This window comes from Lagenorhynchus albirostris, chromosome 11 (genome assembly GCF_949774975.1).
Source record: "Lagenorhynchus albirostris chromosome 11, mLagAlb1.1, whole genome shotgun sequence".
NCBI lineage: Eukaryota > Metazoa > Chordata > Mammalia > Artiodactyla > Delphinidae > Lagenorhynchus > Lagenorhynchus albirostris.
The window spans coordinates 16469406-16495742 of record NC_083105.1 but is presented as its reverse complement, the minus strand read 5'-3'; the positions used below and the strand labels follow the sequence as shown (position 1 = coordinate 16495742).

Here is a 26337-nt window from a genome sequence, read left to right as displayed (position 1 = left end):
GCCTCAGTTTACCACCAGAAAATGGAAACCCATGATCCCTATCCTCTTCTGGATCACAGGATTATTGTGAGAATGATTTAAAAAAAAAAAGAATTAATCAAGGTGAACGAAAAAGTGTCTTGAAACTTTGTCTACAAGTTCCAGGCAAATGTTTTCCCTAACCTTGCTTCTCTTGTATTGCACACCCCTTGGAATCACTCTCTTCTCCTTTGGCTTCTTGAAGTGTTTTACTATCCTTTATGGCAGTGCTCTTCTGTGTGTGTGTGCACCTATTCATATATACATATACTGTATATATGTTACATGTATATACGTATTATCACATATATATGTATAATGTATATATTATACATGTACATATCATCACATATATCACATACATTCGTATAATATATATTACATATGTATGTACATATGTATACACAAATATCTATATTATATGTATATAAATTCATCTTGCCTACTAGGCTGAGTCCCCCGAGGCAGGTGGCAGGTTCCACATCTGCCCCTCATCTCTGTAACATCCACTGCTTAGCACCTGCCCTCACCCAAGAAACACCTGTCACCAGAATAGGCATTATATTTTGAAAAGCACAAGACAATTAGTAGATAATACAAAATAATAATAGTAAACTTAGTTACCACTTACAGAACAACCTCCAATTATCAGGCATGGTTCTAAGCACCTTACACTCTCTAATCTAATCCTATCTAAAATCCCATTCACACAACCATGTGAATGTATTTCATGCCACTGGCATGGTACATTTAAAAGTGGTTAAAATGGTAAATTTTATGTTATGGATATTCTATCATAATTTTTTAAAGACCCACTTAACAGATGAGAAAACTGAGGTTTAGGAAAATCAGGTTATTCGTCTCAGGAGAGCTACCTAGCAAGCAACAATGTAAACCGAGTGTCTCTAAAGGTTCAAACCACTGCCCAGCGCTGCCCCTGGGTAATCTGCAAATCTCACCCAGTCTAAGCCAGCCTTCCACGCTGAGCCTCTGCGGACTTCTGCCCTTCCCCAAACTGATTTCCACTTGAAGCTTATAAATAGGATGAGTGATTCACACACAGCCCAGCTGAGGCTCTGTTTTGAAGGCAGCGCCCAGAAGAAGGCTACTTTGTAAAAGTCACCCCTGAATGAACGGAATGGCACTGAAAGCAGGTGGCGCACAACCGCCCTCAGAAAACGCAGTCTCGGGGCTCAGCTTGCACTTAATTGCCCTGAATTCCACTTTCTTATCAAGGACCCTGACTGGCTTGCAGGAAGTTGGTTGCAAGCTTTATGAAGTGTGCCCTGTCAATCAGGACAGGAAGGGACCAGCTGCAGCCCTGGAACATCCCGAGAAGTCGGCTAAGGCAGGACACAGCACTGTGAACATCGGCGGCATCTGGGGCACTGCATGAGCTTCCAAACACAGGCGCACACGCACACACACGTGAGAGGCACCCGCCACCACCACGTGCAAAACCCCCCACACACACCAGGAGTGCTCGAGTCTGGGCATCCCTGCTTTCTTTGTAGCCCTTCTGAGAAGTGTGTTTATGTTACGGCCCACTCCCATCCTCACAGACTAATGTTTATCAGCCTCTCCCAGTTAAACTGTCATTGTTGCTGACATAAGATTAATAGAAATCTAGATTAGTCCCTGTTCTTGGCACTTCAGTGGAAAAGAAATATTAACACACACACACACACACACACACACACACACACACACACACACACAGTTCTCCATCCTTGAGCCACTTAAACTTGGGCTGCAGCTCTAAGATTCCACGCTGTATGGAGCTTATATCAACTATAAGACGGGAAATGGCCACTGTATAAAACTTCTCAAAGCCTCAATTTCCCATCTGTAAAATGGAGGTAGGAATAGTATCCAGCCCCACGGTGTCATAGTGAAAATTAAATGATGTAAAGTATGTGCCAATTACTATTTTAAGCATTTTACAAAGTTGGAGCTCAAATACATGTCCCACCTTTAAATCCACCTGGGTAGCTTTATTAGCTTCATGATACTCAACACAATACTGGTTTTCCATTGGAGGTAATTATGTAAGGTTTCTTTTTCAAATACACATGATTTCTTAAGTGAATTGCACTAAATAAAAGTATTAAAGTGAAATAGCACAGAAGATACTAGGAAAAGGCAAAATCCATGAAGAGAACAAAAGAAAAGACATTTGGGAAATTTGGGAAATAATGATTTTAAACATAATAAAACAAAAAGGAATCCCAGAAATGGTTCCAACCTGGAAGAGTCGTAAGCGGTGAACTAATCCTGCCCCTCGCTCTGTAAGTGAAGCAACTGAAGGTTACAGGACTTAAGAAGCTCCGCTGAAGGTCACAGACAGAACAGCTACGTGAACATTGGGTTCTGTACGATTCTCTGTAACAGAACATCAGTTGTGTATCGAGGGTGACTCCACCAACGAGGCATCCAGCTTTGCTTTCAAAGTTGTATTTTGCCGACACGCTGGTAACCTTTGGAGAAAGGTAACCACTTTGCTGGTGATGGGCTGTTGCCCTGCCCCGTTCAGAACCACCCTCTGTCCTCACACTGGGCTATTCAGTTCAGCCTGGACTCTGAAAAGGAGATCAACACTCATGTCCTTAATTTCTAGAGTTTTTGTTGTTTTCAAACCTTTCTACAGGTGTGCCCTGCTGGATGAAAATCAGAGTTATACAAAGTGGGAAGTGATTATTCACATTTCAAAAGAATTAACCTCACTACAACATGGATGAACTTTGAAGACATTATGCTAAGTGAAACAAACCAGACACAAACCGATAAATATTACAGAATTCCATTTATGTGAGGTACTTAGTGGAGTCAAGTTCATCAAGACAGAAGGTAGAAGGGCGGTTGCCAGGGGCTGGGGGAGGGGGGAACGGGGAGTTAGTGGTGAATGGGCACAGAGTGTCTGGTTGGGAAGATGCAAAAGTTCTGCAGATTCATGGTGGTGATGGTTGCACAACAATGTGAATGTACTTAATGCCACTGGACCGACCGAAAACCTAAAAATGGTAAGCTTTACGTTACATATATTTTACCACTATTTTTTTAAAAGGGGGTTAACCTCGGATCACTGTGACTAATCCCTGCGAGCTCACCCAGCTTGCTGATGACTAACCCCTGGGAAAGGATGCTGATGTGGATGATAATAAAAGCAACGGTCTGACAGTCATTTGCAGTGTCTGACAGGAAGTGCACTGCACAGATCAGAGGTTGTGGAGCCAGAAGCACCTGGGGCTAACCCTGGACTTGGCACTGCTAGATCATGGGTGGGAACTGCCACCAATTTCCTCGTCGGCAAAATGGGAATAATAATAGAACCCACCTCTAAAGCTGTTCTGAGGATTGAAGACATGCACGTAAAGCCCCTGGAAGAGCCCTGGTACTGGCTGACTCTATAAACTACAGCCGTTAGGATAACGATGGTGGTTTGGTCTACTTAACAATTGTTTGCTCAGAGCCGATGCCCACCGAGGACCCAAGAGAAATGACTACCATTCATTTCCGAAATAAGCACGTCCAGCATGAGAGGCTGCACCGTACGACAGGAGAAGTAAGGGATGCTGGGTTTGAGTTCAGATCCTTTTGAGTTCAGCCTTCTAGCAGCTGGACCAGCAACATCAGCACCAGCTGGGAGCCCCACCCCAGACCTACTGAGTCAGCATCTGCATTGTCACACGGTCCCCAGGGGATTCGCTGCACGTCAGTCACTCTGAACCTGTGTTCCTTCAACTGTAAAATGGGGGCGGGGGGTGATGATTATAATGTAACCTACCTCACAGGGCAGATACGAAAGCAAATGAATTGATAGATGGAACGTGCCTTAACCCACGCCTTACACATGGTAGGCCTTCGGTCAATGTTAAGCGATCACTACTTTCACCTGAGTCTCAGTTTCCTTTGTTGGAAAAGGGAATTGCAATAGCCTCGACCACACGGTGTTGTGAAAAGCAAAATCAGATTAAATGAGATAATAATAATAACAGCAGCATTGCTACGTGCCAGTCATTGTTCTGTGAGCACTACGTATATTAAAACCTCACACCAACCCAATGAGCAGGGTTCCGCTGTTATCTTCATTTTGCAGATGAGGAAGCTGAGGCCCAGGGCAGGAAAGCGGCTGGCCTGAGGTGTGGGTGAAGAGCTGCACTGGCTGTAAAGCTCCACATTAAGGGGATTTAGTGTTCTCGGGTGGCTGAGGAGGAGACGGGCTTTCTGTGTCACTCTCCAGAAAGACACACTCCATAGCTCTGTCGGGCCCTGGAGTTCATTGCTGTGGCTTTCCCGTGACAGCCTCGCTCAGGCTGTCAGGAAGTGAAGGTACGGAGTGAAATGGTGAGCAAAAGTGAGTGGGGTCAGCTTGTATCGTCAGATCTAAGGTTACACCTCCTCTCGAGAGAGATGGGAAATAACGGATCCCAAGCCATCTGGGGAAGCTCTTCACTGAGGTACCTCCAAGAAGCAGCCTCTCAGGGGACGTGAACACACAATCATCCAGCTCATTCGACCCTGGCAGCCCCGCATGGCTACTCTGGCCACAGTGACTCAGGCAACCTGGCCATGGCCACCATCAGCACTTGGAGAGTCTCCCCCAGGGACAGCTGTCTGCAGGCTGCCTATATACAAGGTAAGGCCAGCTGAAGCAAGGATGAAAAAAGTGGCCTCCCCTTGTGAGTGTGAGGATGCTCTGTTGGATTTAGGGCAAATCTGGGTGGGTGTAGTAGAGAATTTATCAGGTGCCCGGTCTTTGGAGTCAAATAACCTTAGGTTTGTAAGGCAACCCCATTGCTTATTAGCTGCAGGAGCTTCCTCATCTGTAAAATGGGGGTAATCAGACCCCACCCCAGTGGAGACATTCTGAGAACCAAATGAAATAAGGCGTGTGGAAGGTCTGCCACAGGGTTCTGGCTTCTAGCAGGGGCTCCAAAAAGGTTACTTTCCTTGTCTAGCCTCCATGCCCTGCCCTGCTCCTGTGCTTGCTGCTCCTTCCCCTTGGAAGCCCATCATCACATCCCTTTCTATCAAACTCCTAGCCATCCTTCAAAACCCAGTTCAATCGCCACTGCCTCGGCAAAAGCTTTCTGATCTGCCCATAGTTCAGACCCACCACTTCCTCCTCAGCACTTCCACGACAGATTACAAAGGGACTATGAGGCACACAGCAGAGTCACCTGGGCCTAAGAGATGAGGATCAGGGAAGGCTTCCTGGAAGAAGAGGCCTTCAAGCTGTAACTCTAAGGAGGGGTAGGAAAAGAGCAGTAGGAAGAGCATTTCAGGCAGAGGCAACTGTGTGTGCAAAGGCCAAAAAGTCTAGTGGATTTGAGGAGTTGTGTCCTAGGCAAGGGAGCTTCTCTGACTGCCCCCCACCCCCCACCCCCTATAGCTCAAATAACACCTGTCATTCCCCATACTCATCCCGCATGGATTTTCATCACCTCCAGAGAATTACACTACGTATTTGTTTATTGCTTGTGTCCCCAACTGGAATTCTAAGTCCATTAGGACAGGTACCTTACCCTCCTCATTCACCTCTGTATCCTTCTCACGGCTCATTATTACTGCTGGTTTAACAACAGCTAGATTCTGAGCTCCAAGAAAACAAGGGCCTGGCCATCTGGTTCACTATTAAATTCCCAGCATCCAGCACCATGCCAGGTACACCGTAGGAACTCAGTAAATATTTGTGGTCAAATAAATAGTGCTCACGGGAGGTATTCAATTTGCTGAATGGATAAGTGCAGGAATGGAAGAGTGAATGCAGGCATTCATGGATATGTATGTATACACGCACATACACATAAGTGGACAAATGAACAAACAGATGAATGGATTCATTAATGCATGACTGCAGCATCCTCACATTCATATAGTCAAAGCCCAGAGGCCTGTACCCTGAGCTGCCCTTCTTGGCCTTGTTAAGCCTCGGGGTTTCCATCTTGACTTAGCCCTGGCCATTCAAAGCTGCTCTTCTTATCCACAGCAGCAGGCATTTCCATTGTCATCAGGGGCAACGGGCCATTTCCCCTATGTCCCTCTACTCTGAGCCCTGGGAGCTCACCAAATTCCCAGCCCTCTTTGTGGAGGTCTGCTGACCCTGGTGCCTGGCCCTCTTCTCATTGTCAGGCACTTTTACAGGAGCTGTCTATGGGAATTGCAGCATTCCATTCTCCCAGAGAGTGGGATGTGAATCTGGCCCATTTTTATTAATTGCAAATTAATGCTGTGCTGGGTGTCTATTTTAGTAGACATGCTTCTCTGCAAAGTACGGAATGCAACCCAAAGAAGCACATTGCTCTCATTCTTTCTGCCGACCGACTGTGTGAATATTTTTAGAAGCCACACCCTCGCGCAGTGGCCAGAAAAATAATTCCCAGTGCCAGATGCGCTCTTTGCAAATCAACATCAGGCAGGGAAGGGGAGAGGAACAAGAGCCATGGCTCACACCAAAACTGCAGCGACAAGTTTCAACCAGTAGCATTTTTATAGGTCTTCTGGGCAAAAGCCCTCCACCCTCGAGATACGCAACATGGACCCACATTTTGAGAAGCACCTCACTGCTCATACTCTGCTGGTTGGTAACAGGCCTTCAGGGTCAGTGGTCCCCCGGTGCAGACACTGATGACATGGACTCTCTTGAGCATGGAGGCCAGCTTGTGGCCATGTGTCTGCCTGCCTTTGCTACGAGTGCCCTTTCTAAATATGTTTCCAGCAAAATGCTGAGTCAGGAAGAGTTGAGCATATGCAGCCGGAAGACAGATCAACAGCAGCTGAAACACATTTTCAAAAACCTTGGAAGTGGGTGTAAGACGATATAAAGAGAATCTGCCTGGAAGTCAAACATGTGAGTTCTAATCCTGGCTGTCACCCCTTCACTCCAGAATCGAATAGCTTAGAGTACCGACTTACGGCGGCGTGTGACAAGCATTGTGCCGCATTCCAAGGAAACAAAGACACAATGACATACTGATTCATTGTGTACGACCTCGCACAGGCACATCACTTAGACTTTCTGGGCCATAATCATGAAAACAAGGGGTTGGAAAATGACCCTCAAGCTTCTTTCAAGCTCTAGGATTCTCAGATCCTCGTAGGATTCCTTGAACAAGCAGAAGGAAGGAACAGCGTCAGAGAAAGGGGAGGTTTGCGCGCGCGCGTGTGTGTGTGTGTGTGTGTGTTTTACCTTGGTAAACGCCAGGAGTAGACATTCTTAAGGATTCAGAATGCTAAGGAAAAAGGACCCAACCTTACTTTTTATAATGTTCTATGTATCTGTTATTTCCCTACCTAATGGTTAGGGACCCTGGGATGAAGGACTTGGTCCTGGGAGCTGGGAGGCCCCCATCATTGCCCTTGTGCTTTATGCAAATGAGCCGTTCTCCCAGGCTCCTGCCCATTGTTCCCCGCACAATTGCTTTCAGCATGGTGACCATTCTTCTCTTCCATCGGGGAATTCTATGACTCCGTAGGAAGCTATGTGCCTTATCACTTCTGGGACTACATCATGGGACCATGAGGTCAAGCTGTACCACAGAACCCGATCCCCAAGTGACAGGCTCACATTCCAGGCCCTGTAAAGACCACATTTCGTCTTGAGAGCTCAGGGGCAGGTGGCAGGAAGACTCTGCAGAGAAAGTTACCAGAGTGGATGACACAAACCCTTAGCATGTGCCCCTCAGACCAGAACCCAATTCTCTAGCCGTGGCCTGACCGCCGCGCCCCAGCACCTTCAGAGAGCTCACTTCCTGTTCAACGCCCTCCCCAATGGCCAGCCTTGTCAGCTGGGGCCTTGGGTATTAATAGGTGAGTGCTAAGTGCTTTGACCACATATTGTCTAAAATCCTCACGTTTGTCACTGACTGTCCAGGGCTGGCATCCTTACTAGACAGATGTGGAAACTGAGGCTTAGATATGTGAATAATTAATCTAAAACACTGCCGTTAGTAAGGGGCAGGGTTGCACTGCAAACCCAGGCCACGCAACTCCAAAGCCACCGCTCTTAACCTTGACTCACTGCACTGTGCTTAGACAAAGCCAGAGGCAGAGCATCTTGTTCAGTCCTCAAAACAAGCCCGTGGGCATTACCCTCTCCCCATTTTATGGCTGAGGAAACAGGGTTTTAAGTGGCTCTCGCGATGTCAAACAGCTAGTAAACCACACAGGATGGAATTTTCTAACTCTGCAGCCACTGCTCCTTCTGGAATAATCCAACCACTTTGCCAGAAACGGAGAGACCCTGAGATTTCACTTCCTGTTCCTAGAAAGACTAATTGGACCGACTGTTTCCTCCTTATTCTGTGGGCTACGGAGAAATATGTGATCACGGTCAACCTCTCACAAAAAAACAAGAGGTCACCCGGATGTGGCTTCCAGGGGCCTCTCAAAGGACGATGGTGACTAATGGTTGCCACCGTGATCTGCAACCAGAATGCAAATACCAAAGCAACTCCAACCGTCCCAGCAAGGAAACAGCCTCCCTGTGATGCACTCCCTCAACGCAAAGCAACAACAACAAAAAAAGGGGATGATGCAAGGTCACTCCCATGCTTGGTCCAGGGACCAGGGATGAGGCACTAACGTCACCGGCGGCCAATGAGAGGGACCCCTGGTGCTGGGAGTACTAAGGCCATTTCATAATGAAACCCATGCGGCAAGCTCCAGTTTATTTTGAAACCGTATTTGCTTACTTTGCAGCCATGATCAAAAGGCCATTCGGAGTGCTCTGCAGGGGGCACTTGAACCCTGTCGGCCAGGAGAGCTTTCTCTAGCTCCGTCAGCAGCCCGCATTAATACTCCCCGTGAGAGTCAACCCCATCATTTGCTGGCATGTTCTTTCCCAAAAGCCACCACCGCCACCATTTCAGTCGGCTTCCCAGTTCCACAGCTGGCGGGGGGCGGGTGAGGAGACAGGGGGTGGAAGTGGCAGAGAAGTGGCAGGGACAGATAATAAATTGCGGGCCTGCGGGCAAATTCCAGCAGAATGGTTCAAACTTGGGCTCAGTGGGTCAGAGAGACAGGGGCTCAAACCCCAACTCCACTACCTACCACTGTGTTATCTCAGGAAAGTTACTTAACATCTCTGTGCTTCAGTTTCCCTATCTGTGAAATGATGTAAATAACAGTATCTATCTCATGATTGCTGTGAAGACTGAATTTAAGTGATATCGGGCAAAGATGCTATGAAACACAAACACACTAGGTTATTGTTGTTAAGTAGTTTGATGGTGCTAATTACAGACTATGAGCTTCCCGAGGACAGGGACTGTGTTCTAGTCAACTTTTAGGACAATGTCTGGCATGTAGTTGGAGATCGATAAATGCTTGTTGAGTGAATTCAACCACTGGAACTGAACTGAGGGCTCAAACACAGTGATTCTCCCCACCCGCCTGCCGGGAAGGAAGTGGCCGCCTTATTCGTAGGCTGCAGCTTGGAGCAGAGTGTAAGCCTTCAACCAGCTGTAATCCCCAGGTCTGGCATATCAATCAATGAGGCAAGAGCTTTACCTTAATATTACAGTTGTCATCGAGCAGTATATTTTCCAGCTTCAAGTCCCGGTGGACCACACCATTCTGAAATGAGAAGACAGGCAGGGAATTGAATGGGAGCAGTTGGGATGAGAGAGAAAGTGGGAGAGGGGGAGGAAGGAGGAGAGTAAGCAAAGGGAAATCTTTGACAGATTAAAGAAATGCGTCAGCGCCGGTGGTCTTCACCCCCATCCTTCAGGGCCTCTCTCACTGTCATGAAGCTCCCTGCCAGCGACCAGCACAGCACCAGCGACAGGAGAGCATTAGTCACTTGCTGTGTGGTTAAGGGAAAAATGACAGGAATCCATTCTCCCCCAGAGCCTGTAAAACAGCGGGGGGGATTCTTTGTCGGAATGTAATTCCACGTATAGTCCCAGGCAGTGGCAAACATTGTCTGTCTGTGATGCGATTCCCAGGGAAGCAGCAGATTTCTCTGCTGGGGACTCAGAATGTGGGGCTCACAGACCTTGCTTGTCTTGTCTGTCTACCTGTCTCCCCAGTGCCTGGCTCAATCTGTTCTGACCCAGGAAACCATGCAGATCTGTCCTGAGGATAACAGAAGCATTCCCAAGGGTTATTTCCTAAGCAGCTGGAGGCAAGGTTCCTCTCTGCTGGGCAAGACTCAGTGTGGAGTGAACGGTGAAGGTGGGAGAGGCCACTGAGACCAAAGCAACCTGCCGCCATACGGTGGGACCTTTCCATGCAAGCAAATGCTGGCAAAGCTGGCAGAGGAGCCCAGTGACAAGCAGGCAGACAGCCAGCTGAATGGTGAAAAGAAGTCCTTAACCACCAGGCTGTTGGTCTGTACAGCAGTAACAACTGTCCTGCTCAATTCTTTTCAAAACCCAGTGATCTTTTAAGGGGATGGGTGAGCAGGGGAAGAGGAACTGAAAGAACCAGCTATTGGGGCTGGGAGGACGTTTTTAACATCATTCAGCATAAAGGACCTTGGCAAGTGAAGCTGCCCTTTCAAGAAAACCAACTGGCTAGGAATTCTTTGTCTTCCATTCAGGATTTCTTTAGTTCAGAATCTGCATGTTCACAGCTAGTACTTTATTGCTTATTTTCCTTTCTATTTGACAGTTCCTAGTATCTCTAAAGACACTGAGACTGGAGAGGTGAAAACATGTATTTCTACCACTCTTTCTAACCCAAACCTTCAGGGATTCAGAAATGCACAAACCAGGGCTCCTGGAGGAAAGATACGGAATGCAAGGTAGCTGATTTTGTTTAATTTTAAATATTGGGAGTAGTTTGGTTTACACTGTTGCATTCCCAGTTTTCATAGGATGGAATGAGCATACTAAAGCCCCATTCATACAAAAGCCAAGTTTCACACACTTCAAATAATGAAGACAGGATCTGTGGTGCTTTATGATGACGCCTGATGATAAAATACAAAACACTGTGCGATCTGAATCATCAGTGCCTTTTGAGTCAGCAGAGAGAAGTTAAATAATGTCCACACGGGTGAAGGGTTTTAGATTGTAAGTAATTAGAAGATGATCATTCCAGAGTTGTTCTCAGTTAACCAGCGTATTTAACAAACCAGAAGGCCCCGTGCTACAATCATTCAAATGAAGAAGCTGACTCTATTTTGGATGGCATGTTGGGTTCAAGTCACTACTGTCCTCAAAGTGAAGGACTGTTCCAGGTGTGCAAAGTACGAATGGGATGGAAATCAGGACTAAAATGATAAATAATAATTTGTTGAAGTATGGCTTGGAACTATCTGTGTACTCCAGAGACCAAGGGTAGCTAAACTGGCTGGATTAAGAGCACATCCCATTAGTTGTGTTGCAATAAAATTGTACATGTGTGTATGTAACCTCTGTGGATATAACCTACGCAAGGAAAAGAAACCAGGGCATAGAAAGGTTCAGAACCTATGGCCCGCTAATTGCACTTCTGGAATTTCTCTTAAGTAAATTATTCAAATGAGAGAAAAAAGGTTAATGTATAAAGACGTCAATCGCTATTTCTAATAACCAGAAATTAGAACCAGCCTAAGTGTCCAACAATCACAATCATTCCAGAGACTTTTCAGTAACATAGGAAAATGTTTAGATTAAAATCCTAAGTGAAAAAGCAACACAGAAATGTAAAAATACATGCAGTGTGTACCACATTGATTGCATATGGATTGCATCCTGGAAGGGAGAAAGGTCACTGGTGTAAAACTGGCGAAATCCGAGTAAAATCCGGAGTTTTGTTAATAGCAATAAATGAATGTGGGTGTCTCCAGTTTAGCAAGTGTCCTACAATCCTGTAAGATGTTAGCATTAGGGTAAACTGAGTGAGAGGTGCGTGGGAACTCTCTGTGCTATCTCGGAAACTCTGCTGTAAATCTAAAATGATTCAAAATTAAAATTTTGAATGAAAAATAGATGTGAGGAGCAGGGGGAATAAGATTGGAAAACAACAAACAAAAATGTCAATAGTGGGTTATCCCTGGATTCTGGGTGACGGTGATTTTCTTCTTTCTGGTTTATGAATTCTCCATACATACTACTATGAACAGATGTCACCTTCATAATATGAACAGAATCACGTGATGCCATGAAAGCCGTCTGCGAGCAAAGCTGTGGTAGGGCTGGCCGTACCTTGTGACAATGGTGCACGGCGGAGACGATCTGCCGGAAGAAGTGTCTGGTCTCCCTCTCGCTAAGGCGCCGCCGCTCGCTGATGTAGTCATACAGCTCCCCTTTGCTGGCGTACTCCATGATGATCACAATCTTATCTTTGTTCTCGAACACTGCGGGAGGAACGGCGATACACAAACACCCTGTTTAACTGACAAGCTCGCTAATAACTACAGACCGTGCGAGAGGGGACAACAGAGATGTCGCTGGACAAACAAATCAGTCCACAGCGTCACGAGGAGATGGGCAAGTTTCCCAGCCAGGTGGGCAATGACACCATCGCTGCTGTTACTGGACTTGTGTCTGTAATATCACGGGGAATGTGCCTCTCTCTTCTGAGGACCCCACTACTCCCTTTACCAGGTTCATTTCCCACAAGAGCCTCCCACCAGAACTGCCTCCCTGTAGATGGGGAACAACAAACACGACTACCATTTATTAACCATTTGATATGGACCAGCTACCCAGACCCCAAAACGGGTGGCGAAACTTGTCGTCTCTTTGCTCAAAACCTTCCAGACTTTCCATTTCACTCAAAATAAAACCCGAAGTTCCAAATGTGGCCACCAGGTCCTACATGTCCTATGGACCCCTTTTAGCCCTGTTACACATCTAGTCTGTGCATTTATTCTGTCTGCCTCACTAGAATCTAAATGAGGGTTGGTTTATTTCATTCACTGACGTATCCCCAGCACTCAATGCCTTTTGGCAAAGGGGCTCAATTCATATTTATTAAATGAGGGAATTCAAAACCTCACAAATGCATTCTGGACCATTCTACTAAATAACTACATGGCACTAAATGCTTCTCTCTCCACAAACCTGATATTCTCTAGCAGTAATGCTCAAACTCTGCTTGACTGAGTCCTAGGAGTTCCAGGCAGATGCCCCTGGGGGTAGGTCAGGGGAGATCATGAAGGACAGGCTCTAGGTCCTCAGGTCCACCCCAGCCAAAGCCACTCCACTGCTATCTGCTTTATAGTTGGGGCTTTACCATAAGACATCCTTTGAGCAAAGACAAAATAAGAATTGTGTTGAAATCCATCCTTCCAAGGGATGTGGTATAAAAACGTTGGTAGGGTACCCTCCTTCCCTGAAGGACCCCTGCCTACCTCCCTCCATCTCGTCGGCTTCTACCACTGCCTGTCAGGCCCCCTATGCCCACTGATGCCAGACTGTTCACTGTTTCTCCCAATCACACACAAACACACTGCTGTTTCCCACCTCCATGCTCTGCCCTCTGCCTCTACTCCCACCTGTCTTACCCGCCAGGGACGCTCCAACTCATCAGTCAAGGATGAACTCAAATCTGATGCCCATGTTGCCTCCCTTCTACTTCTCATAACGGATACTTGCAACACAGCACTTTCGAACTGTGTGGATATATTTGCTGATTTACGTATTTATTTCCTCTGCCGGGACTGTGAGTCTGGACTTGGAGAGGTAAAAACTGTAGTTTTGGAATCAGACACTCCTAAGTAGATTCCTAGACCTCCCTCTTGCTTGCTGTGTGACTCTGGGGGAATTGCGTACCCTCTCTGTGCCTCACACTTTAGTCAATGGCAAAATGTGAATAATATCAGTAAGTACTTCCTAGAATTGTTGGGAGGGTTTATTGATATCAGGTATGTGAAATGCTTACAACGAGGCTTGTACTTATGGCATACACTCAATAATGTTAGTTATTATTGTTGGTATCACTACTATGGGACCCCAGGGCCTAGCACTGAGCCAGACACACTCGATGAACTGGAACGTGCTCTCAGCCTGGGTCCCCTGTCCTCCCATACCTTGTCACTGGCTGCTAGAAGCTCAGGCTCCTCCAGTTCCTTTCTGGCTCCTTCAAGTCAAGCCAAACCTCTCTGATAAAACGAAGGGAGGGGCTTCCATGGTGGCGCAGTGTTTGAGAGTCCGCCTGCCGATGCAGGGGACACGGGTTCGTGCCCTGGTCCGGGAAGATCCCACATGCTGCGGAGCGGCAAGGCCCGTGAGCCATGGCCGCTGAGCCTGCGCGTCCGGAGCTTGTGCTCCGCAACGGGAGAGGCCACGACAGTGAGAGGCCCACGTACCGCAAAGAAAACAAAAACAAAATTGGCTGCTCCCGCATCTGCTGGCCTCGGTGTGCCCTGCAGCTTTGGCTCTTGCCAGGAATTTCAGCCTGTTGTGCGCTTTTCATTAACAATAAACTTTGGAAACTGGAAAAGCTGCCTCAAGATGCATGGCTCAGCCTCTAAAAATGATAAGAGTGACAGGTCCTGGAGAGGGCAGTGGGTTTTCTAATTTTAAAAACCAGTGGGGTCAGGGCGGAGGAGGAAGAGGGAAAGTACTTCGACAGGGAAATAAACACGGAGCCTCACGCCCCCAAAGAGTCTGATGCATCCTTGAAGGAGGTCAAAGCCACTGGCCCCTTCAGTGACCCTCAGAAGGTGTGGGTCACCGGCTGCACGCAGACCAAAGGACTGTTTCAGTGACCAGATGTATCCCTTTCCAACCGGCTAGCTTGGTATCAAGGAGATATAAACACAATTCAGTTTGACACAGTTCAATATGTCCAATGTTTTACTAAACAGCCTCCATCAGTAACTCCTTCTGGTCCTACCTCTAAAATAGAGCCTGATCCTGTCCACCTGTCTCACGTCCCTGGCCACCCCCTTCTGAATGATCTCCCCTCTGTTCACTCTTGCCTCTTTGCTGACTGCATTTGGAGGGGGTGCTGGGGAACAGTTCCCAGTGCATGTTTCATGGAACACTAGTCCCACAAGACATTCTGGAGGAAAAGAAGGGTTCCATGGTAAAACATAGGTAAAATATTTGGAAAATGCTAATACTTGATCACCCCCTGGAGAACCTAGTTTCTTTAACTCTGAGTTTTGCAGGGCGATTTGGCCACTGCAGTACTCCTACTGAACTAACTGGGAGCCAGTTTGGGAAACAATGGATGAACGAGGCAATAGCCTCACTGTTGCTGGTAGGGCTGGTGGGCAGCCGGGCGAGAGAACTGTCCACGGGGCCAGGCCTGGCTCTGAGATCCCACCCCCCAGTCCTCCAGCAGGAAGCAGCTGGAGTCAGGGTCAAGGCCCTGGTGGCAGCCCTACATTTCTAGACTTGGGGCATCAGTGATTCATCCAGGAGGCTATGTGGTATTATACATGAAGCTTCCTGAGCCCTTCCTAATAACAGCAGCATTTACTGAAGGCCTACTATGTGCAGGCACTGTACCCATGGCATTTTGCATGCATTATTTCATATGGCTTTGGTCCTATGAGTATCTCTGTTCTACAGATGAGAAAGCCCGGGTACAGCAAGGTTAATAACTGCCACGGCCACAAAGCAAGCTCGAGGCCTGGGCCCACGGTCTGATGGCACACTCCACCCTCTTAGCCCCTATACTGCTATCCATATACATCAACCACTCTGAACCTCAGTCTCTTCATCAGTCAAATGAGGCTAACAACTTCCTCACACGGTAATGGGGGATTCAGTGAGCTCATGGGCCTAGCACCCTGAGCACGGTGCCCTGGCCACTGCTCAGTCAATGGGAGCTATTCTCATAATTACTTCATCTGCCTCTTAGGCAGCTCTGGCAAACAAAACCCTATGACTTTCCTCTCCCGGCCGGCATCACTCTTTAAAACACGCTGTGGCTCCGCAGAATCACAGGATTTTCGAGCAGGAAGAACCTTAGAGATCAGCTATTATTTTTCCAGAATAGCCCAGGATTTATAATGTATAACAGCAAGGCCTTGGGAATTCGTCCTGAAGAATGACCGGCTTCCGCACCCCTGGCCCACGACTCCTTGCCCGCGGTGAGGTCCCTATCCGCCAGGTGACAGGAACACTCACAGCCATTCTTCTGGCAAAAAGGGCTGCTTCCCTTGGGTACTTTTACAACTGGTTATTTATAAGCCCAGAAATCTTGTCTGTGTTTTTGTTATTAGTCACTAAGCAAAAGCTTATTTTCCACCAGTTGGGAAGGGTTTCCTTTCTGAAAAATGAAAGCCTGTGTCTCTTGGCCAGACAGTTCTACCCAGAAGCCCGGTAGCTCCAGAATGGTAGGGAAAACTATGGCCCTTGACATGCCAAGCCTACCAGGAAAATTAAGCCCCGGAATAGAAACTGAGCTCAACTTGAGTCAGCCCGCAGTGCAGGCGCCAGGTCCGCGTGGTGCAGACCCAGGTTTCTAGAAGAGCCACAAAAACTGTACAAAGCACCCATGACGTGCATGGCGCTGGGGATACTGGAAGAAATCTTTACCAGGGTGAGAAGGGGAGGAAAGGTCAGCCCGGCAGAAGGAGCAACACGAGTGAAGGGGGGAACAGGAGCGCCGTAAGCGGGACCCCCAGAGGGGACAGGTGCCAGGGACTAAGACAAGAGAAAGAAGCAACAGACTATGAATGAAACACAGAGGCCTTGAAGGCCCCCAAGGGGCTTGACAGACACGCAACCAAACATCGCCAAGAACAATAAACATATGGAACGAGGGACAGGGTGGCAGCCAGGATCCTGGACCCATGAAAGAGTGCAGGGCTCACATCACCCCAAGAGCCTCCCCAGTCAGTGATCTCTCCTCTCCCAGAAGGCTGATTCATAATCACCGTAGTTAACACTTACTGAGCAACTACTGCATGCCATGGATTGTCACATCCAACACTAACGATCCTATGAGACATTAATATCACCCCTACTTCCTAAATAGAGGACCAGCGCTCAGATCTAGAAACAATGTGGCCAGCACCCCCCCGCACGTCCTCTTCAGTCACTAACCATCTCCCCAAGGATATGTATATAAGCCAATATCATAGATTCGTTTTGGACTTTGAGTTTTCTAAAAATGAAATCACGCAGCATACAGTATATTCTTTCGCGTCTGGCTTCATTCGTTCAATATTATATTTGTAAGAATAATCCATGCCATTCCATGTAGTCAGAGATCGTCCATCCTCGTTGCTGCAGAGTACTCCAATTTGTGTGTCATGCTAACTTATCCATTCTACTGGTGAGAGACATTTGGGTTGTTTCCAGGTGAGGGTCATTACGAATCATGCTGCTATGAACATTCTTGTGTGTGTCTTTTGATGCTCCTCTGTATGCATGTCTGTTGGGCAGATAACCAGTAAGGATCTGATCCCAAATGTGGCTGACTTGAAAGCTTATATTCTCGCCATGACTCCCCACCACTTTCCTCCATCATAGGTTTACTCTCCTTGCCTAATACTCAGTAAAGATTCTCCTTCATTAAGGAGAACCAACATCACTCCCTTTTCTGACAATGCTTGTTTATCAGCCTATCTGAAGCATTTACCTGAACATTTTGCTATGTGTTAAAGGAGATACAAATGTAGCATAAGACGGTCTTTGTTCTCAAGGAGTTGCTATCTAGTTGTATAAAACTAGTACTTATAAAATAAATCAAATGCTAACCTGTGGGATATAGACTTTAAGTCCCCAGATGAGCAGCGAGAACGATGGGTGAGGCAGCCTGAGTGGGCCTGAGGAGATTCCTAGAGAAAACAGGCGTGGAACTCTCCTTTTGCTTCTACTGTTCCGCAGAAGGGCCTTCTTCCCGGATACCCACTTGAATTATTCTTCTTGTTTTCTGTTTATTTTCCATTTCAAGGGAGAGTGGGAATTGGCTGCTATATAGTAACAGCTACTTCTCCCAATTAATTCTGAATTTCGTCAGATGTTCAGTTTGACAGGCCAGTTCTGCCTTCTGATTGTCTGGCTTTCACAACCACGCTAATTACCCAACTCCTAACCATTCCCTCCCTTGGGGTTAATAACACAACTTGTATAACTTGAGAAAATGCATACGATAAAAACAGTGGCCTGGCCTGGGAGAGACGCTGATGAGTGAGGAGATCTTGAGATTTCAACCATCCACTGGTCATTTAGAGCCAAATACGAGGCCATGTAGGAAGAAAATGGGCTTGGGGAGGGAGAGGGTGAGAATCAATTAACAGGACGTTCCATGAGAAGCAGGTTATAAAAAATGGAGGCTCTCTTTCTGCTTAACATGCAACCTCAAGAGAGGAAGACTCGTCTGTTGGTTTTAAGTGAAAGGCCAAGAGCCTAGGATGGACCAGTCTGAATTCTCTTCATGCCTTTGCCTTCCATCGACTCCATCTCCTAAATCACTTCCAGGGTGCTGCCATTCGCTCCATGGCAGGGCCTCCTCACATTAGCAGCATTTTTATTACTTTCCTAAGCCCTCAGATAGAAGCACCATTCCACTCCTCAGGGTGCTCTCTTATTAAAGTTCAGGAGGATCCTCCCAGAAAGTCATTTTCTCTTTCATTTCAGAAATGGAGTGATCTTTCCTTGACAAGAACTGTCTGCAGCCTAATTGGGTCATTTAGTCAATACAAGATTCATACTTTAAGAGTTCCCTCCCCAGAACTAAACTTCAGACACCTCATGGGCTTAGACCTTCATAAAATGGTCCTCTAATCCCTTAAGTCTGAAAGCCCAGGGCAGTGAGAGTGAGAAAATTAACCTAGACTGGCAACTCTCCCATCATCAGTGAGTTGGTCAGAGTTGACTCAATGTGTTTCCTGGTTTGGACAATGAAAGGCTCTTTAGTTCACTCATTGTCTTTTCTTAAACCAAAACTCTTTCTGGATGTCGGTTGGCATGCCCAGGGAGAACCAGAGTCAAGAAGGCCACCCATTGCCAGCAGTGGACTCCACAGAAGGCAGACGAAATGAAAGAAAGTGTATAAGCTGCCCGAGGAAGAGTGGATGAAAAAGGCTGGCCAAGTACCATTTATTAGTGCTATCTGGGGAGACCAAGAGCAAACCCTAGGAGGGCAGGGGACATGACCAGGATAGAGGGGCTGTGTGGGAGAAGGAATCAGGGCGCCATGTAGGACCAACCATTGGACTCCACCCTCCTCCACAGTGAACTTCTGGAAAAAAGCATGCTCCCCCAATTTGCACAGTGAAGGGACAGAAACCCCACCCTCTGTGAAAACAGCCTTAGTCTCCCTCTCCTGAGAATCCCCACAGGTGGCTTTGTTACATGGTTTCACCCCACCCTTATCACTTAGGGTGGAAAAGACAAACATGTGGGCATCACACCTCTGGCTCTAGCCACTGCCTGACCCTGAGGTATGGCTCAGGACCATCTTGTCAACCCTAAATTCTAGTCTGCTTCGTCGGGCAACAGAGTGCAGAGCTTAAGAGCTTGACTCCCGAAGCCAGGCTACCTGGGTGCAAATCCGGGTCCTGCCATTTACCCATGTGAGTGACCCTGGCAAGTTACTTAACCTTTCTGTTGCCTCAGTTTCTTCATCTGTTAAAATGAAGCTTCTATCCTCCTTGTGAGGGTTACCCCAGCACGCAGCAGTAAGCAGACATGTAAGTGTCAGCTGTTATTATCAGGCAGCAAATCTTAGTTTAAGAAAGAAGAACAAACAAAGACATGCCTGGCTCAAATCCAGGATTATTATGGATCTGCACTGGCAGAATCCACATTTGCGATTGCATTTGTGCCCTTGAGGGATGGGAGAGGGGTAGGAGAACAGAGGAAAGAGTGAACTAACACAAAGACATCAAAGGACTCCACAAGCCTGGTTCTCTTAACTGCGGTCCATTCTTCAGTCCCCAGTGGTGCTCCAAAGCACAGATGTCAATCTTGGAGCCGTACCTACCAGATGAACCCACTGTCAGAAGTCACTGGAGGGGGCGGAGCACAAATTCCCAAATCAAAAAACCCTCAAACTCTGCAAGTTAGAAGTTATAGTTCATCTAGTCCAATCCCCCTTCAATATCCAAATCTCCTCTGTAGGGTATGGTCACTGTAGAGACCCCCCCTTCTACACTCCATGAGCCTTCCTAATTTGCATCCTCGGCAAATTAACAGAGCCATCCCAGTTCATTTCAAAAGACCCTAAGTTACATGGCAATACAGTTCCTTTTTTTTTTTTTTTTCCTTTAAAAATCAGCTTCAAGTACTAGTGGTGTTATTTGAGGCACTAGAAAATATTGAATTCCAGGAAACCCAAGAGGGCGAGGCAGGACAGCCAGGGAGTAGCATTCGTGTTGGGTTGTTTTATTTCTAATCTCCAGCCTCTAGAAAAATGACTTGGGTGTAATCAAATGAAAACAATGAAAATAATACACTTGAAGGTCAAATAGCTAACTTCATAGGAAACTCATTAGAAACGTGACTGGACAGATTCACAGCCCAAGAGCTTGTTTGTCTGATTATAAGTGAAGAAAACTCTCTGGAGCTGTGTGATTAACGGGTGGGTCCTTCATTTGGATGCAGTCTGAAGAGACTTCATGTGGAACTTGTGAATCTGACAGCAGAGGGAGCGTGTTAAAATGCTCAGCAATTCGCCATGGGTTCAGAAGAGTAAACACAAGCATAATACACCACTTTGCCAAGTTCAACAAACTGTTTCATGGGGCTCTGAGTCCCTGATGAGGGCAGCAACCAAATGGCTGAGGAAGGAAACCCAAGCCCAAAGGTATCGCCCACGGCTCACTGGTGACAGCTGCCAGACACATGTTCTGCTCTGGAATCCACTGATGACAAATGATCGGACCAAGACAAGTTTCTAGAGCAGGGCTCACTTCCTCCTGGTTGGAGGATCAAGCCCATCTTTCTCAGACTGGCCAATTAAATTGAAATCCCTAGGGGCGAGGCCCAGGCATCAGCATTTCTTCCTGCAAATGCCCCATGAGGTTCTAATGTGCATCTAGAGTTCAGAATCACTGAAATGGACAATCTGGCCTCAACCTTCTCTGCTACCACCTCCCAAGAGAAGTTTCTATTCCAGCCAGAAAGGACCTCTCAGATCTCTAACTCACATCACATCAAGAATGATCAGTATGGTTTATTGAGCGTGTATCTGGGACCAAGCTTAGCCATTTTATTCATTATCTTAATCCTCACAATCTTATCTATAAAGTAGCTAGCTATTGACCCCATTTTATAGCTAAGGGAACCAAGCCTCAGAGGGGGTAAGTCACTACCCCAAGGTCACACAGTAGCAATTGGCAAAGCAATCGATTAATTCAAATCTAAGCCCATTTGGACAATGCCTACATATTCACCCTGCTAGACCAGTACCTGGCATATAGGTGCTCAATACATCTTTGTAAAATGAATGAATGATTAAGTAAGCAAATGAATAAGAACACGGGGTAGTATTAGTGACCCACAGACCTTGTTAGATCAAATCAGCTGTCCCTTGGTTTTGAAAGAGCCTAAATCAGGATTTGCCTGCTGCCTGAAAACTCTGGATTGAGCCAGAGAAGAAAAATGTTAACCGCTTCCATTGTAGGAATTTCCAAATCACTGATGCTTGCAATGAAGCCCTGCTTTAGTTTCTAACCTACTGAGCAGGGGTTTTTCTAATATGGTGCTTCTCAAACTTGAGTGCATCAGAGTCACCTGGAGGGCTGGTTATCACACAGAACGTCAGGTCCACTTGCAGGGTTTCTGATTCAGTGGGTCTGGGATGGGGGCCCAGGAGATGCTGATGCTTCTGGTCCTGGGTCACCCTCTGAGAATCGTGCTCAAGTGTATTATTCGGCAGTTTATCGGGATCCTGCCATCCTCAAGGGGTTCTCTTCCAGGGGCAGCAAAAGTTTCTCACTCCAGGACCTCTGCTGAGTTCTGTGGAAACAACTTGCACTGGTCTCATTGCCTCTGGCCACAAGTTGCAAGGGAGGAGAAGGCAGGAATGCCCGTCATCAGAGCCTGGATTTTTAAAGCAGTGATTTTCACCAAGAGACAAGAACTAGATCCCCTTCCAGAAAGATCTATCGGAATCTCATAAGGCACAGGTAGCTTAAAAAAGCATATTGTAATGTATACTTCTAAGAAGCTGGGAGGAGCTTTTAACTGATAGTAAATTCATCCTAAACGTCTCCACAGTAGGAGTTCGGAGAATTTAGTAGAATATGGACTCTTTTACATCCTCTCATGGACAGCAGGTTTAAGGCTCATGGAGCCAGGGCATGAAACTCACATGATTATTAAAAGAAACACATTTGCTTGCTACAGTGTTTTTGAAGTTTGAGAGACTCTCCCAAAGGCAAGAGATCACAGCTGACAAATGCCAAATAGCCATCCTACTTTGTCCCCAGAAAGCCAGGCTCACCCTTACCTAAGACAGGGGATGTGATGAAAAGGCTGGCCAGTCTGGCATATCACAATGTAAAAAAGGGCCGAGAGAGAAGATGTAATCTTGCAGGGCCAAGAAAAGAGATTTCCAGGAACAAAAAAACCACAAGAGCATAAAAGTGAAGGCACGGTCCAATCTCCCCACTCCCCACCTTTTCGCTTTTACATGCTGGACTGTGCTGTTTCCCTGAAGTGTTGGGCAGCAAGATGCTGGGTCGTGGTTTTGCAGACTGAGTCTCCTGGGCTTCCAAAGGGGAAATGGGGGTGAGACAATGTGCCTTTGATGTTTGAACTTGGGTCCTGAAATCAGAACCCCAGGCAAAAACCGTTTTTATCTCTTCCATCCTAGGCAAACCAAGTTGAAAGCTCCGGGGCACTTCCTTTTCAGCTGTTCTTTCCTTATTGTCAATTACCTCCCTGCTGAGAGAATGGAATTCCTTTGACTGAAAACAGGGTCCATCCCAAGATGGTGCCAGAGATTTCTTTCTTCCTTTTCTCTCTCGATTAGGTTACCCTTATAGCATCACACGCTAGAAGGTATATGTCTATCCTCTTTTATTTACTTAGCATTAGAAGCCAGTTATGGTTGGTGTGTTTACACAGAGTTGACAAATTTGAGGGTCAATCACCTTCACCTACGTGTCAATAGGAGAGTAACCCCAGGATCTGGTTTGGGAAAGAAACATTTAAGAGGAATTATTTTTGAGATCTGGTGAACAGCAGCACTGATTCAGTGAAGCTGCAGGTTTTATGAGCCTGCAGGTACTGTGAATAATATACAAATAACTTACATTTCCATGAACTGCAGCTGAGGAAACACTTGACCTATGAATTTACTGGACTGGGGACCCAAGCTTCTTCCTAACATGTATGCAGAAATATTCTCTAAAATACCCACCAAGCTGGGATTTAATACTCTTACATATTTAAGACAGTAACCTCTATGAAGGCCAGGAATTATCTGTATCACAGGGTTTAGGACAAGGCTTGCCCCCAATTAGGGGTCGCTGCAGACCACCAAATACCTGGTTAGTATCAGCAGCACAAGCTTCAGAGTGTCGCTAAGTTCAACTCTCAGATCCACCAGTTACTAGTAGTTGGTATAACCTTGGAAAATGCACTTAGCCAACAAGCTGAATTTTCCTTACCATAAAATAGGGATCTTAACAATTCATCTTTCATGGATATAAGGGTTAAATGAGATCATACATACACATATCCTAGCACAGGGTAAACACTCAATAACTCCAAGCTATTATTAGTATTACTTTCAAGTGTTAATTTTAAAATGTTACTTCCTTCCTCAAAACCAGTGGCATCCCCCTACTCCTGGTGTAAAAAATCCATACTCTTTCCTTTAGCCAATGTGGTCAAAATATGGCCCTCTCCAATTTCCTCTCTCCTGCCACCCTATTCAGTCCCTCAGTCTCAGAGGCCCTCTGTCACTTCTCACAATACAAGCTGCTTCCCTCCTCTGAGCATCTGCACATACTGTTCCCTCTGCCTGGAATGCCCAGGTCTTCAAAGGGCTCACTTCTCATTCCATTCAGGTCTCAGCTCAAAAGTCACTTATCTGTTCGCCTGTCTATTCACTAAATTTCAGCTCCATAGCCCAGAGCCTGCCTTGTTCACCTTTGCATTCCTAGTACCTAGAACAGGGCCTGGCATGTAGTGGGCACTTAGTTTTTTTAATGAATGAATTATTCCTCTGGAACTAGTTATTACAATATCACCTGATTGTACAGTCCAAAATGGTGCATTCCCCACATGAAACCCCAGAGGTCCTAAACGTACAGGGTTAGGCGCATCATTGCTTTGTCATGTTGCTGCTATTATTGTTATTGCTACTGCTGCTTTTGCTAGGATGTATGTATGTATGTGTGTGTGTGTGTGTGTGTGTGTGTGTGTGTGTGTGTGTGTGTGTGTGTGTGTGTGTGTGTGTCTGTTTTAAATCACAAAGGTCCTTGTTGAAGAAGAAATTGTAAAGTTCACTTAGCTAATGTCCAAACAGCCAATTAGATGCCTGGGCACTGATTTTTCACTCAGAAAATTAACACATGTCTGAACTCAGCTAAGGCTCCTGATTGGCCCATCAAACGACCAATCAGCTTCCAGGGAGAAGGTTTCACTTTGTGAGCTACAGAGGGACCAGGGTATTAACTCACAGACTCAGTTCCCACCACCATTGCTACCTCTGCACTGCCCCTGCCACACCCCAGGGTTGAAAAGAAGGGAAAAGGCCAGGCTGAGGGGGATGCCTGGGGCACAGTGGTGGGCTGCAGAGCCAGCAAAACAAGACACAAGGTCAGAAATACAGGGCTGAGGCCTGGCAGAGGGAAAAAAACAAGTGGGGTAAGAAGACCTGTGTGCCAGGGCCACCAACTAGCCAGCGTACCCAGTATTATAAGCTGAATATTCCCAGCCCCACTGCAAAACAAAAAACAAACAAACAAAAAACGCTATGTTGAAGTCCTAACACCTAGTTCCTCAGAACGCAATCCTATTTGGAGGTAGTCTTTAAAGAAGTAATCAAGTTAAAATGAGGTCATTAGGGTGGGCCCTAAGCCAAAATGATTAGTGTCCTTCTAAGAAGGAAAAATTTAGACACAGACACATACAGATGTGAAGACGCAGGGAGAAAATGGCAGTCTACAAGCCAAGGAGAGAGGCCTTAGAAGAAACCAACTCTACTGACACCTTAGTCTTGGACTTTCAAGCCTCCAAATCCAAGAAAAAATAAATTTCTATTGTTTAAGCCACCCAGTCTGTGGTAGCAGCCCTAGCAAACAAACACACCCAGGGAGTCATGAACCTTCCAGAGCCTCAGTTTCCACAACTTCGATGCTGTCCAATATGGCAGCCACTAGCCAAATGTGGCCGTTGAGCTACTTGAAATGTGGCTAAAGTGTCTGAGGAGCTGAATTTTTATTTCAATTAATTTTAATATCCATCTGTAGCCAGTGGCTTAGACAACGTAGTTACATACTTAATTTCAGAGGATTTACAGACCCCCTGTAGCTCACTCATGAAATATCCTGTCAATGGCCCAGATTAAGAACTACTTAGGATGATTATGGGGTCTTCATAACAATGACCTTTTTGAGCTTACCAGTATATGTATCATCTCATTTAATCCTACTGACAAACCCTAGGAGGGGGTAGAATTGTTATCCCAATATAGGTGCAGTCATTGAGGCACTGAAAGGCCCACCATCCTGCTCAAAGTCTCAAGTCTGGTGTGAGAACTCAAGCTCTTCCCCGACTCCCTAAAGCCAGTTCTAAGGGTTTTATGAATTGAAGCCCAAGCTCTCACCTGAGGCCTTGGTGAAAGTTATTTCTAGTCACCCAAAGAACTTTAATTCATGCTGATACCCATCTTTAAAGTTACGAGCAAGGGCTTCTCTTCTTGAAGCCTCCAGCAGGGGCTGGATGAAGGCCTTGACCTTGATAATAGGATGTTCTTCCATTGAGGTTCATCTCTGGCCTTCCCTTGGAGGGGGACAGACTCCTGTTCCCCATTCAGCCTGAAGGATTCCCAAGGTCAAGGACGGCATGATGCTAGTAAAGAAGTAGGCTTCTTGATGCCAGACTTTTGTGACCACAGACCCGTCTCCCAAATAAAGAACTGGAAACTTCATGCTGGATTAAAACTCTGCTTCCTGGTAAAGAAGCCTCCAGCTCTAGGCTAAGAAATCTCACAGAACTGCACACAGAGCACGTGACCCACACTGGTCCACACTATGCATGATGGCCTTCAGGTTTCCATGGCAACACAAAGAGCAAAAACACTCCACATTTAATAAAATTCACTCTCATCCTGCATTTTGTATCTCAACTCACTTCTCACTTCTGGAAATTCCCCCCAATTACCAGGCATATTCAGATTTGTTTTATCTGCCTGGAATTCTACTTTTGTCAATTCTTCCTCCAAAAAACTCCTTCAAGGCCCAGCTTGGATGCCATATATTTCCATGAAAACTTCTAAGCTTGGGCCTCCTTGGTCCCAGAA

General features: G+C 46.4%; 1 protein-coding gene across 1 annotated transcript in view; it reads right to left on the bottom strand.

Moving 5' to 3' along the window:
• Positions 1 to 26337, bottom strand: part of NUAK1 (NUAK family kinase 1) — a 65286-nt gene that overhangs the window by 7507 nt on the left and 31442 nt on the right. The window contains exons 3-4 of the mRNA XM_060165111.1: positions 12153 to 12304; positions 9529 to 9594 (exon numbers count right to left, since the gene is read on the bottom strand). Of these exons, the coding sequence (XP_060021094.1) occupies positions 9529 to 9594; positions 12153 to 12304 (218 nt within the window). The remainder of the gene's footprint in view (positions 1 to 9528; positions 9595 to 12152; positions 12305 to 26337) is intronic.